General features: G+C 42.0%; 1 protein-coding gene and 1 long non-coding RNA gene across 11 annotated transcripts in view; one reads left to right on the top strand and one right to left on the bottom strand.

Annotated features, from left to right (window-relative positions):
* LOC134356262 (uncharacterized) overlaps positions 1 to 7,593 on the bottom strand; it is a 109,661-nt gene extending 102,068 nt beyond the window's left edge. For all 10 annotated transcript variants that reach the window (XR_010020313.1, XR_010020312.1, XR_010020316.1 and 7 more), the window contains exons 1-2: positions 7,333 to 7,593; positions 1,002 to 1,106 (exon numbers count right to left, since the gene is read on the bottom strand). This is a non-coding gene — a long non-coding RNA (uncharacterized LOC134356262). The remainder of the gene's footprint in view (positions 1 to 1,001; positions 1,107 to 7,332) is intronic.
* A 192-nt stretch (positions 7,594 to 7,785) lies between these two features.
* mvda (mevalonate (diphospho) decarboxylase a) overlaps positions 7,786 to 13,754 on the top strand; it is a 48,596-nt gene continuing 42,627 nt past the window's right edge. Inside the window, exon 1 of the mRNA XM_063067062.1 lies at positions 7,786 to 7,999. Within this exon, the coding sequence (XP_062923132.1) occupies positions 7,930 to 7,999 (70 nt within the window). The 5' untranslated portion in view covers positions 7,786 to 7,929. The remainder of the gene's footprint in view (positions 8,000 to 13,754) is intronic.

Below are 13,754 nucleotides of genomic sequence, written 5' to 3'. Positions count from 1 at the left end.
TTTAACTTTCCCAATTTCCATGAAAATGACAATGAAGTCACAATCATTCTCTTATTTCTATTGTTAATTAAATAATTTTATCAAAGTAAACAACAGGAATTCTGCAGATGCTGGAAATTCAAGCAACACACATCAAAGTTGCTGGTGAACGCAGCAGGCCAGGCAGCATCTATAGGAAGAGGCGCAGTCGACGTTTCAGGCCGAGACCCTTCGTCAGGACTAACTGAAGGAAGAGTGAGTAAGGGATTTGAAAGCTGGAGGGGGAGGGGGAGATGCAAAATGATAGGAGAAGACAGGAGGGGGAGGGATAGAGCCGAGAGCTGGACAGGTGATAGGCAGAAGGGGATACGAGAGGATCATGGGACAGGAGGTCCAGGAAGAAAGACGGGGGGGGTGGCCCAGAGGATGGGCAAGAGGTATATTCAGAGGGACAGAGGGAGAAAAAGGAGAGTGAGAGAAAGAATGTGTGCATAAAAAAGAGTAACAGATGGGGTACGAGGGGGAGGTGGGGCCTAGCGGAAGTTAGAGAAGTCAATGTTCATGCCATCAGGTTGGAGGCTACCCATACGGAATATAAGGTGTTGTTCCTCCAACCTGAGTGTGGCTTCATCTTTACAGTAGAGGAGGCCGTGGATAGACATGTCAGAATGGGAATGGGATTTTATCAAAGTGATGACCTAATGGTCTTATTCTATGCTGTAACTTTTAATAATTCCAGATGATATGAAAATATCAGGGAAATTCCATTCCATATGCAAACCAGTCCCTGAAGAAAATTGAGAAACTCTGAAGCAATTAGCTTAAAATTCAGAAATTAAATCTTCTAAAAGTTCTATCCTTGCAATAATTATCACTCATCGTTCACATACCTACATCAGCATTGCTATTCAAAGACAACATTCAATTTAATAATTATGGTCAAAGCTTGTTTAAATTTATAACAGGACATCGTTCTTGGAAAGATTGCCTGACTGATGTGCTGGATGGCAATAATTCCTCACCTCCAATTATCTCCCTCAATTTGCAACAGTATTGTGGTGTTGCTTGTGACAATCCAGGTAGTATCAACGTTTCTCTGCAGACTATGAAAACCAAGAAGGTGGCACCTTATAAAGAAATGATACGTAGCATTAATTCTCCTAATGCAACAATCAAATTATACTATTTGTGTTTTCGTATCTAGTCAATGTAAAATGGAGGAGAATCACTGTCTCACTTGCTTGCATTTTTACTGATTATGCATGGAGAGCAGACAAGATCTTTCCCAGTAACATGGATCAAGAAATTCAATATTTAATTTCCATGATTATTCCAATAATCAGTCTAGAAAAGCTGATTGAGTAAAACTGTCACACATTTACTGGATTAACAGAGCAATGGCTGTCTTCAGAGCATTCGTCGACTTCAATTTGATTTGCTGTGTGATTAGACTTGAACATTCAGAACTTCAAAGGTAAGATGCCAGATATTTATGTGGAGATAGAGATAGTTAAGGAACGTCCAAAATAACTAAAAAAAAATAATAAGCTAACCAAGGACTAAGGGATTTATTTGAATTTTCAGAAAAGGTGCTGCACATGAGGCTGCCAAATAAGTATTATAGGAAAGATACTAACATGGACAGCAGATTGGCTGACTGGCAGAAGGCAAAGAGTGTGAATAAAGGAGCACTTCTCTGGTTGGCTCTGGGTGACTAGTGATGCTCCGCAGGAGTTGATGATGGCTCCATTACATTTTATGTTACATGTTAACGATCTGAATGACAAAACTGATGGCTTTGTGGCCAAGTTTGCAGAAGATAGAAAGTTAAGTGGAGGGGCGGGTATTGTTAAGGAAGCAGAAAGCCTGTAGAATGATCTGTTAATTTTTTGTGTGTGTGGTGGGTTTTGTTTATTTTTCTTTTTCATGCGGGGGGAGGGAGTTGATGCCCTTTCTTTCAACAATTGCCATGGTCTTTCTGCATTTCATGGCTATCTGGAGAAGACGAATATCAGAGTTGCATTGTACATGTATACTTTGACAATTCGATGAGGCTTTGAACCTTTTTGAAATGGCAGATGGAATACAGTGTAGGGAAGTATATAGTTATGCACTTAGGTAGAAGGAATAGAGACAGACTATTTTCTAAACAGGGAGTGAATTCGGGAATCAGTTGTACAAATTGATTTGGGAGTCCTAGTGCAGGATTCCCTTAACTTGCAGATTGAATTGGTTGTAAGGCAGGCAAATGCAAAGTAAGTTAGCTTCATTTCCAGAGTACTAGAATATAAAAACAATGGCACAATGACCTTAAATGGAGTATTGTAAGCAGCTTTGAGACCCATATCCAAGAAAGGATGTGCTGGCATTAGAAAAGGTCTAGAGGAGGTTTCTGAGAATGATCCCAGGACTGAAAGGGTTACCATATGAGGAGCATTTGATGGCTCTGGGCTTGTACACGCTGGAGTTTAGAAGAATGAGAGGGGATCTCATTGAAATCCACCGAATATTGAATGGCATAAATAGAGTGAACGTGGAGAGGATGTTTCCAACAGATGGAGATTCTAGGAGCAGAAGGCATAGCATCAGATAGGAGGGCGTTCTTTAAAACAGAGGTGAGGAAGAATTTCTTTAACCAGAGGGTGGTGAAACTGTGGAGGAAGAAAATTGCGTATACTTAAAGTGGAGGTTAATAAATACTTGATTAGTAAGGGCATCAAAGAATACAGGGAAAAGGCAGGAGAATGGGGTTGAGAGGGATTATAGATCAGCCATGATTGAATGGTGGAGCAAACCTGATGGGCCGAATGGTTTAATTCTGTTCCTCTGACCGGACTGTTTTGTGGAACCTCCTGGACTGCATTATCATTTTTCTTCTCTTCTTTCCACTTCTCAGTCATTTTGGATGATAACCGCAACAGCAAATATTGCTCCTCATATGGTAGCCCTTTCAGTCCTGGGATCATTCTCACAAACCTCCTCTAGACCTTCTCTAATGCCAGGTGAATGTTAATATTCTCTTTGACATCCCTCTCTCATCCTAGATTTTGAAAGAACCTGACTCAAAATCACAACAAATGCACTCTTATAAATTGGCAGAAATAATTTGAGAGGAAGTTGCACTGCATATATAACAAAATGTAAAACTGTAAAGATTGAAAACTAAGAAAGGTTTGAATCAAAATAACGCAACTGCAAACAGAGCAGCCATTCCTTGGAGTGGCCTTGTCTCATCAGACTTAGACGAGATAAAGTATCTGGTAAGTTTCACTTTTTGTAATTACTTATCCATTCCTCGTCTGTTAGGGCCTAGTAGTGTACTGAGAATGGCTCCGAGGCCAGCGATTTTGTACTGTGCGTAAAGTGTGGGAATTATGGGAGACCTTCAGTCTCCTAGATAAACACATCTGCACCTGAGAGGACGTATTAAGGAACTGGAGCTGCAGCTCATACGGGAGAATGAGGAGGTGATAGACAGGAGCTACAGGGAGGTAGTCACCCCTATGTTGCAGGAGACAGGTAACTGGGTGACTGTCAGGAGAAGGAGGGGAAATGCTCAGCCAGTGCAGAGTACACCTGTGGCCGTTCCTCTCTAAAATAAGTATACCAGTTCAGATACTATTGAGAGGGATGACCTACTGGGGGGAGCTGCAGTGTATGGGTCTCTGGCACTGAGTCTGGTGCTGTGACTCAGAAGAACAGAGAAGTGAAGAAGTCTGCAGTGGTGATAGGAGATTCCACAGTCAGAGGAACAGAGACGGGATGCTGTGGGAGCAATAGAGACACCCGGATGGTATGTTGCCCCTCCAGGTGCCAGGGTGAGGGATGCCTTGGATTGGGTCCATGGCATTCTCAAAAGGGAGGGTGAGCAGCCAGAAGTCTTGGTACATAGTGGCCTAGGTAGACAAAGTGAGGAGGTCCTGAAGAGAGATTTTAGGGAGCTATGTAGAAAGCTGAAAAACAGGATCTCCAGGGTACTAATCTCTGGATTGCTGCCCATGCCACACACCAGTGAGGGTAAGGATAGAATGATTTGGCAGGTGAATGCATGGCTGAGGAACTGGTGCAAGGGGCAGAGGTTCAGATTTAAAGAAGATTGGGATATTTTCTCGGGAAGGTACAACCTATACAAAAGTGACAGGTTACACCTGAACCTGGTGGGTGAGGGGAGAGGGGGGAGGAGGAGGGACACTAATATCCTTGCTGGCCAGTTTGCTAGAGTCATTCGGGAGGGTTTAAACTAATTTGGTAGGGAGTTAGGAACCGGAGTGATAGTGCTGAGGATGAGGTAGTTGGTTTACAAACAGAGGCAGTGTATAGTGCGACTCCTATCAAGGAGAGGCTGATGATCGGGCAAAATTGCAGTTAACAAGATGAATTGCAATGTAAAAGGCGAACAAAATCTGAAACAGTGAACACAAGACTGAAGGTGTTACATTCGAATGCTTGCAGTATACGGAATAAGGTAGATGAACCTGTAGCAGAGTTACAGATTGGCATGTATAAAGTTGTGGGCATCACTGAACCATGGCTGAAAAAAGATTATAGCTTGGAGCTTAATGTGCAAGTTTACACATTGGATAGAACGGACAGGGAAATAGGCAGGGGGGGGAATCGTGACTCTGTTGGTAAAACATGGAAGCAAGTCATTAGAAAGAGGTGACATAGGGTCGGAAGGTATTGAATCATTGTGGGTAGAGCTAAGGAACTGCAAGGGTAAAAAGACCCTGATGGGAGTTGTATACAGATCCGCAAACTGTAGTTAGGATGTGGTCTGCAAATTACAATGGGAGATAGAAAATGCATGCCAAAAGGGCAATGTTACAATAGTCATGGGGGATTTCAATATGCAGGTAGATTGGGAAAATCTGGTTGCTGGATCCCAAAGTGGAGGGGGGAGGAGTAAGTTTCTAGAATGCCTACAAGATGGCCTTTTAGAGCAGCTCATGTTTGAGCCTACCAGGGGATCAGCTATTCTGGATTGAGTGTTGTGCAACGAAAATAAATTGTTCAGAAAGCTTAAGGTAAAAGAACTCTTAGGGGTAAGTGATCATAATATGTTTGAATTCACCCTAAAATATGAGAAGAAGAAACTAAAGTCAGATATATCAGCATTGCAGTGGAGTACAGAGAATTAGAGAGGTATGAGAGCGGAGTTGGCCAAATTTGATGGGAAAAGAACACAGGCAGGGATGATGGCCAAGCAGCAATGGATGAAATTTCTGGGAGCAATTTGGAAGGCACAGGATAGATACATCCCAAAGGAAGTAGTATCTGAAGGAAAGATGGTACAACCCCTGTGGCTAACAAGTGAAGTCAAAGCCAACATAAAGGCAAGGAGCGAGCATATAATAGAGCAAAAATTAGTGGGAAGTTAGAGGATAGAGAAGCTTTTAAAAACCTAGAGAAGACAATTAAAAAAAATCATTAAGAAGGAAGAGATGGAATATGAAAGTAAGCTAGCCAATAATATTAAAGAGGATACCAAACGTTTGTTCAGATACATAAAATGTAAAGAGAGGCAAGAGTGGATATCGGTCCACTGGAAAACGATGCTGGAGAGGTAGTAATGGGGACAAGGAAATGGCAGACAAACTGAATAAGTATTTTGCACCAATCTTCACTGTGGAAGACACTAGCAGTAGGGTGGAAGTGTCAGAGGTCAGAAGTGTGTGAAGTTGCCATTACAAGAAATAAGGTTCTTTGGGAAGCAGGAAGTTCTGAAGGTGGATAAGCCACCTGGACCAGATGACGTACACCCCAGGGTTCTGAAAGAGTTGGCTGAAGAGATTGTGGAGGCATTAGTAATGATTCTCGTATTGTTCTGGAAGATTGGAAAATTGCAAATGTCATTCCATTCAAGAAGGAAGAGAGGCAGAAGAAAGGAAATTATAGTCCAGTTAGCCTGACCTGAGGTGTTGGAAAGATGTTGGTGTTGATTGTTAAGGATGTGATTTTGGGGTACTTGAAAGCACATGATAAAATAGACCATAGTCAGCATGATTTCCTCAAGGGAAAACCTTGCCAGACGAATCTGTTGGAACTCTTAAAGAAATAACAAGCAGGATAGACAAAGGAGAATCACTTGATGTTGTGTACATGGATTTTCAGAAGGCCTTTGAGAAGGTGCCAGATGTGAGGGCTGCTTAATACATTAAGAGCCCATGGTATTACAGGAAAAAATACTATCATGGATAAAGCAGAGGCTGATTGGCAGGAGGCGAAGAGTGAGAATAAAGAGAGCTTTTCTTGGTTGGCTGCCGGTGACTAGTGGTGTTCCACAGGGGTCTTTGTTGTGACCACTTCTTTTTATGTTGTATGTCAATGATTTGAATGATGGAATTGATGGTTTTGTCACAAAGTTTGCAAATGATGTGAAGATAGGTGGAGGGGCAGGTAGCTTTGAGGAAGTAGGGAGGCTACATAAGGACTTAGACAGATGAGAAGAATGGCAAATGGAATACAATGTCAGGAAGTGTATGGTCATGCACTTTGATAAAAGAAAAGATAGTCTATTTTCTAAATAGAGAGAAAATTCAAAACTCTGAGGTGCAAAGAGACTGGGGAATCCTTGTGCAGGATTCCCTATAGGTTAATTTGCAGGTTGAGTCAGTGATGAGGAAGGCAAATGCAGTGTTAGCATTCATTTCAAGAAGACCAAAATATAAAAGCAAGAATGTAATGTTGAGGCTTTATAAAGCACTGGCGAGGCCTCACTTGGAGTATTGTGAGCAGTTTTGGGACCCTTATCTAAGAAAAGATGTGCTGACACTGTAGGGGGTTCAAAGGAGGTTCATGAATTGAATAGTTGTTCAATCCAGGATTGAATAGCTTGTCTTGTGAAGAGTGTTTCATGGCTCTGGGCCTGGTGAAAAAAACAGGCAGCTGTGTATAAGGCCAAGTATAATTAAGACTGGGTTTGGGGCTGAGGGGGGAAATGGATCAGCCATGATAAAATGGTACAGTAGAGTCGATGGGCCAAATGGCCTAATTCTGCTCCTGTATCTTATGGTCATGATCTTATATGTTATCTATTAAAACTGCAAACACAAATTTTAAACTTTACACTTATCTTCAAACAATGAAATATTGAGTTTTTTTAAATCGATAAGCAGGTAGAAACAATTCACTTCAGCCCAAGTTCGAAGATGTCTAATTTCTATATAAAACATCATCAGGTCTGGGAAACAGCGAGGGTCTCAGCTGCCTCTACTTGACGTACTGGATACTTCCACTGTTTTATGTTTTTATTTCGGACTTTCAACCTCCAGTTTCACTGCTTAGTTACATTTTGTTTTGTACATTTCCACCCTCTGATCTGACATTTAACCCGCTTGCCTTTAAGTTTCTTACGTTCGCTGGAGCCGTTACCACGGCCATGATCGTCCCACTTCTGCGATGCTCCAATACCATTGGATTGTGCTGGGCTGACGTCATCAGCGGGCGGCAGCCATACCACGTGACTTTAACGCTCCGGCGAAGTTTGCGCCCCGCTCCAAACGCCACTCAAACCCAATGAAGGATTGATGCGCATTGCGAATTTAAGTACTTGAATGTCAGATAAACATGTGTAAGAGGATGAAATCTATGTTTAAAACTTTATTAACAATCGAAAATCAACAAAAAGTAGCTTAAAAGCGAACACTTGCCGTACGTGGGAAGGGCCTTAGCCCCGCATAAACATGGTGCTGGGATTCGGCTGTACTCCCCTTGGCACTCATTGGCCAATTTGGGACTGACAGTACCGCGTGGTGATCATACTGTGGTGGTGATTGGTTGACAACTGTTTCGTCCGATGACATTGGCGATGTCGCTGTTGCCTGTTGGTGGTTAATTTACATGGTGCGAGTGTTCAGCCAATCCCCGTGAAGCGATGGAAAGGTCGCAGGATGGTGTGATTGACGGCATCGTCTGGTCCCCAACAGCTGGCTAGGCAACTGTACCGTGTTGATGGCTGAGGACGGGAACGCTTTGCGGATTACCTGTACAGCTCCAGTGAATATTGCTGTGATAAAATACTGTGAGTATTGAGGCTGAATCTACCAACGAGCACCAGCCTTCTCCCTTTGTTTCCTATTGCATCCTAATTTTTCTCATCAGTGAACCTACCATTTTTAGGCACTCAAGTTTACACTGTTACGGGGAATGTGGTAGCTATCTCAAACGGAATGGCACCTTCTGCGTTTTAAAATTTAATAATACGGTTCCTACCAATTCATATGATTGATAGATCGATACTTTATTGATCCCAAATGAAATTACAGTTTCGCAGTGGCATTACAAGTGCACAGATATGCCTGTCTAAACCGAATGGTGGTCTTGCATCTCCATTACCCTTAGCAGGCTTCAGGTTCTTCCCTCTATTTAAAAAAAAACATCACTTTTTCCTAAATGTCCTTTAAATTTACTTACAACACACATCAAAGTTGCTGGTGAATGCAGCAGGCCAGGCAGCATCTCTAGGAAGAGGTGCAGTCGACGTTTCAGGCCGAGACCCTTCGTCAGGACTAACTTACTTGTAAGTTTCTCTAAATTTCCTTTAAAATATCCCACTTTTCATCTTAAAGCTAGGCCATCTAATATTTGACATTCCCAACTTTGGGATAAAGGACAACACTCACAAAATATGCAAGCAACACAAATCAAAGTTGCTGGTGAACGCAGCAGGCCAGGCAGTATCTGTAGGAAGAGGTGCAGTCGACGTTTCAGGCCGAGACCCTTTGTCAGGACTAAAATATGCAAGGCTCTGATTATATACCTTGTGTATATCTTTCAGAATTTTATATACTTCTTTAATTTTGTGTACTTCTCCTTGGCCTCAGATGCTCCTAGGAAAATAATCCGTGTTTTTCAAATCTTTCCTCATAGCTAATGCTCCCTAACCAGGCAAAATCTGGTAAACAAACCTTGCTAATCAGCCTACCTATGTTATATCTGCAACCTCTCCAAAGCCTCCACATCCACGTCAGTTAGCACAATGCTATTACAGCTCAGGGCATCAGAATCTGATGCCATCTGTATCAATTGTGGTGCCATCTGTAAGGGGTTTGTGACAGCGTGAGTTTCCACAGGGTGCTCTGGTTTTCTCCCATAGTCCAAAGTCATACCAGTTAGTTGGTTAATTAGTCGTTGTTAATTGTCCTGTGATTAGGCTAGTTTTACGATCTTATTGTTAGGCTGGTTGCTGAGCACTGCAGCTTGCAGCCTGTTCTGCACAATGTCCCTGATAAAATAAAATAAATTAAATCATTCCTGTAATGCAACAGCCAGAACTGCACAGTGCTCCAAATGCAGGTATGCTGTATGCTTTCTTTATCCTCTATCTGCTTGTGTTACTACCTTTGGGGAACAGTACATTGCAAGACCCCACAGATTCTTGCTCCAAAGAATTCTGCCATTCACTAATATTTCCCTTTGAATTTATCTCCCAAGGTGCGAAGCCTCATATATGTCTGGATTAGAGTCCTCCTGCCATTTGGCTATGCATGTTTCCAACTGGTCAACATTCTACTGAATCCTTTGACAACCTTCCTCACTGTACACAGCTCCACAAACCTTGTTAATCAGCTGACCTATGTTTTTATCCAGATCATTTGTGTGAGTGTGTAGTTGTGCATGTGCCTATCACAAACAGGTCTCACCAGTCACCCAGTGAGAGGGAACATTGGTCGGCACTTGGAATTAAATTTCTCCACCTAGAGTGAGGCAAATTTTGAACCCAATCCGCCATCTCTCCAAGGATTCTATGTGCCGTAGTTTTTTGGATCAACCTAATATGGGGGCCCTGTATAAAACCTTACCAAATGAACAACAACCATTACTCTGCCTCAATCATTTTTGTCACCGCCTGAATTAAAAACTTGATCAAGTTTTGTGCGTCATGACCTCCTCAGCACAAAGCAGTCTACTAAGTATATGCCTTTCAAGAGAAAGAACCCAGAACATAGTAAACCTACAACACAATACAGGCCCTTCGGCCCACAAAGCTGTGCCGAACATATCCTTGCCTTAGAAATTACCTACGCTTACCCATAGTCCTCTTTTTCTGAACTCCATATAACTGCCCAGGAGCCTCTCAAAAGACCCTATCGTTTGCGCCTCCACCACCGTCGCCAGCAGCCCATTCCATGCACTCACCACTCTCTGTGTTTCTAAATAAAAACAACTTGCCCCTGACATCTTCTCTGTACCTATTTCCAAGCACCTTAAAACTGTGCCCTCTCGTGCTAGCCATTTCAGCCCTGGGAAAAAGCCTCTGTCTACCCACACGATCAATGCCTCTCATTATCTAGTACAGCTCTGTCAGGTCACCTCTCATCCTCTGTCGCTCCAAGGAGAAAAGGCTGAGTTCATTCAAACTATTCTCATAAGGCATGCTCCCCAATCCAGGCAACATCCTTCTAAATCTCCTCTGCACCCTTTCTATAGTTTCCACATCCTTCCTGTAGTGAGTGACCAGAACTGAGCACAGTACTCCAAGTGGGGTCTGACCAGGGTCCTATATAGCTGCAACATTACCTCTCGGTTTCTAAACTCAATCCCACGATTGATGAAGGCCAATGCACCGTATGCTTTCTTAACCACAGAGTCAACCTGCGCAGCTGCTTTGAGTATCCTATGGACTTGGACCCCAGGATTCCTGTGATCCTCCATACTGCCAAGAGTCTTACCAATGATACTATATTCTGCTATCATATTTGACCTACCAAAATGAACCACCTCACATTTATCTGGGTTGAACTTCATCTGCCACTTCTCAGCCCAGTTTTGCTTCCTATCAATGTTCAGCTGTAACCTCTGACAGCCCTCCACACTATCCACAACACCCCCAACCTTTGTGTTATCAACAAATCTACTAACCCATCCCTCCACTTCCTCATTTAGGTCGTTTATAAAAATCACGAAGAATAGGGGTCCCAGAACAGATTCCTGAGGCATACCACTGATGACCAACCTCCATGCAGAATATGACCCGCCTACAACCACTGTTTGCCTTCTGTGGGCAAGCAAGTTTTGGATCTACAGAGCAATGTCCCCTTGGATCCCATGCCTCCTTACTTTCTCAATAAGCCTTGCATGGGGTACCTTGTCAAATGACTTGCTGAAATCCATATACACTACATCTACTGCTCTACCTACATCAATATACTCAAAAAATTCAATCAGGCTCGTAAGACACGACCTGCCTTTCACAAAGCCATGCTGACTATTCCTAATCATATTATATCTCTCCAAATGTTCATAAATGCTGCCTCTCAGGATCTTCTCCATCAACTTAACAACCATTGAAGTAAGGCCATCAACTTACCAACTATTGAAGTAAGAATAGATCCTATTCCTAAGATTCTTCTCCAGTTCCTTACTACTGATTTAAGGCTTACTAATCTTTTTTTCTCTTTTGCCCTCTTAAGACAGAGGAACAACTGTGGCTTTTAGCCAGTCCTCTGGAATGTCACCTGTGACTACAGATAAAACATCTGTCAAAGCTCCAGCAATCTCCTATCTTGCTTCTCTCAATAACCTTAGATAGATCCTATAGGTCCTGGGCACATGCCTAGCTTAACGTTCTTCAAGAGGCCCAAAACCACTTCCTCCTTGATATCAATATGCCGGAGAATATCAGCATACACTTCTGTTCTCTCACTATCCTCCATATCCTTTCCCTTGGTGAATATCGACGCAAAGTATTCGCTTAGTACCTTCCCCACTTCCTCTGGCTCCAAGCATAAATTCCCTCCTTTATCCTTGAGTACTCTGATCCTCTCCCTAATAACCTTCTTATTTTTAATGGATGCTAACAGGCTTTACTGTACGATGCTGCTTGACTTGCTCAAATTTCTGTTCCTGTCAAGCTATCTTGGGTCTGACAACACTATTAATTGTTTCACGCCTGTGATGTTGTACTCTCATTCCAGTAGCCTTCACGGTCATTTTCTTTTCTAGACTTAATTGCTGTTAAATTCACTTTTTATATCTTTCCTGCCAGGTTATAATTGAAAAAGTTGAATGAGCAGGAACTATGTTCAATCACAGACACAGAACATAATTAAAAATAATCTCCCTGACCCAGACAGTCTAATGACCCTGAAGTCAAATATCCTCAGATTTTTAAACTACTATAAACCTTAATTACACTTGATTTTTATAACTTATTTCAGATCCTGCCTCAACTCCAATTCTTACTGAAAAGAAAATCCATTTGCAATCTCTACTTGATTTTCTGTCTTACAAATGCTTCAGTTCAATGTCTAATCAACTGATTCGATGGACTTGTTTTTTTTTCAATTTCCTTTGTTTTGCCATTAATTTGAATCCAGCACTGCATCCTTGTATGTGGTGTTAAATTCAAATTAACGTCAAAATAAAAGAAGTCTAGTGCATTAAATGTTTGTGGCCTTTTCCGTTTCCATGGTTACTGGCGTGGGGGGAGGGTGGTCATCTTTTGTTGCTTGTCAAATATTCCACCCAATAAATATTGTAGAGCAAGGGTAAAATGAGGTGTTGCCAGTCATTATATTGTCACTGAAGCACTCAGGTTATTGGGCTGCTTTGTTCACTCAGTTCACATTAAATGTCATGTGTAACATTTTGGAGTCAAAGCAATTAAATATTGACTTGATTTCTTTTTGCTTGCATTGGGTGACCACCTTTCCCTGAAAGGCAAATGAGCTTTGGATTGTGCAGTTAGCAAGGTCAATGGAGTTGTAATGGCTTCAAGACAGCTGTTGGTAGTGTAGTATGGAAACCAAGTTCTATCATATTCAAGAGGAGGTGAAACCCGAAGGTACTTATTTAATCTGGTGACGAATATCCACTCAATGCTTTTAACTCTGCACTGAATTTTAGCTGTGGAATCAGAGTGTGTCCATACTAAGGCCTCATCATCAGAGTTGGAGAAGAGAATAAAAGTTCTGGTAGATTGAAACACCCAAATAATGAATGACAAGGATGGTGAGCTAGAGTACAAAGGTTGTGTAGTTGTACTTCATAGCCCAAGACTGGACTAATGAGAGTGTAAGGATCTGTTGGGCACGTATGCTCATGCAAGAGATAGGAGAAAGTAACATTGAAAGGAACATAAGGAATTTTGTAGCTGGGAGTAAACTGAATTTGTCAAATGTGATTGTTAATCACACAATGAAATTGAAACAATTGTATGATTAAGGGAATATGGGTACAAAGGTTTGCACATACAAGATGATGGAGATGCCTGAAACCAAGTTAATTAGGAGAGAAAAAGGCACGAGGAATTTGGGTGAAGGTTGCAAGTAGCGAAAATGACATGCTGCCTATTGGAGGGGCCTTGTAAAAGAATCTAAAACAAGGGGTTATAATGATGTGGGTTTGAGGTGGGGAATAGGGAACAAAATAAAAACTAAGAAGAATCCCTGAAAGGGCAAAGCAGAATGAGGCCACCAAAACAGGACAGGGCCTAGAAAACTGGAGACTGTACCACAATTTAGTGATTAGGTTCAAACTATGTTCAAGACGGTTTAGACACAGCAGATATTAATGTTGTTATCTTGATAAAGTAGTGTTTGGATGTTGTGTGGAGGAAAGTGTAGAGCTGTGTGGTGTTTTCTAGGCAGCGACTAAGGGGCAACTGAAAGGAGCCAGTGGATAACAGTTAATCCCCGACACTGCATGGGTAGAATGGGAAATTTGGTGGGGGAAGAAGAGAAGAAGTTGTTCCTCAATAGTTCATGCACAAAATGTCAGTGAGAATGAGGACAGCAATCAATTTGTGCAGGTTTATCAGGATGCTGACCAATTTA

Source organism: Mobula hypostoma, chromosome 14 (assembly GCF_963921235.1).
Source record: "Mobula hypostoma chromosome 14, sMobHyp1.1, whole genome shotgun sequence".
NCBI lineage: Eukaryota > Metazoa > Chordata > Chondrichthyes > Myliobatiformes > Myliobatidae > Mobula > Mobula hypostoma.
Note: the sequence above shows the minus strand (reverse complement) of the source record. Positions and strands in the feature narration are given on the sequence as shown.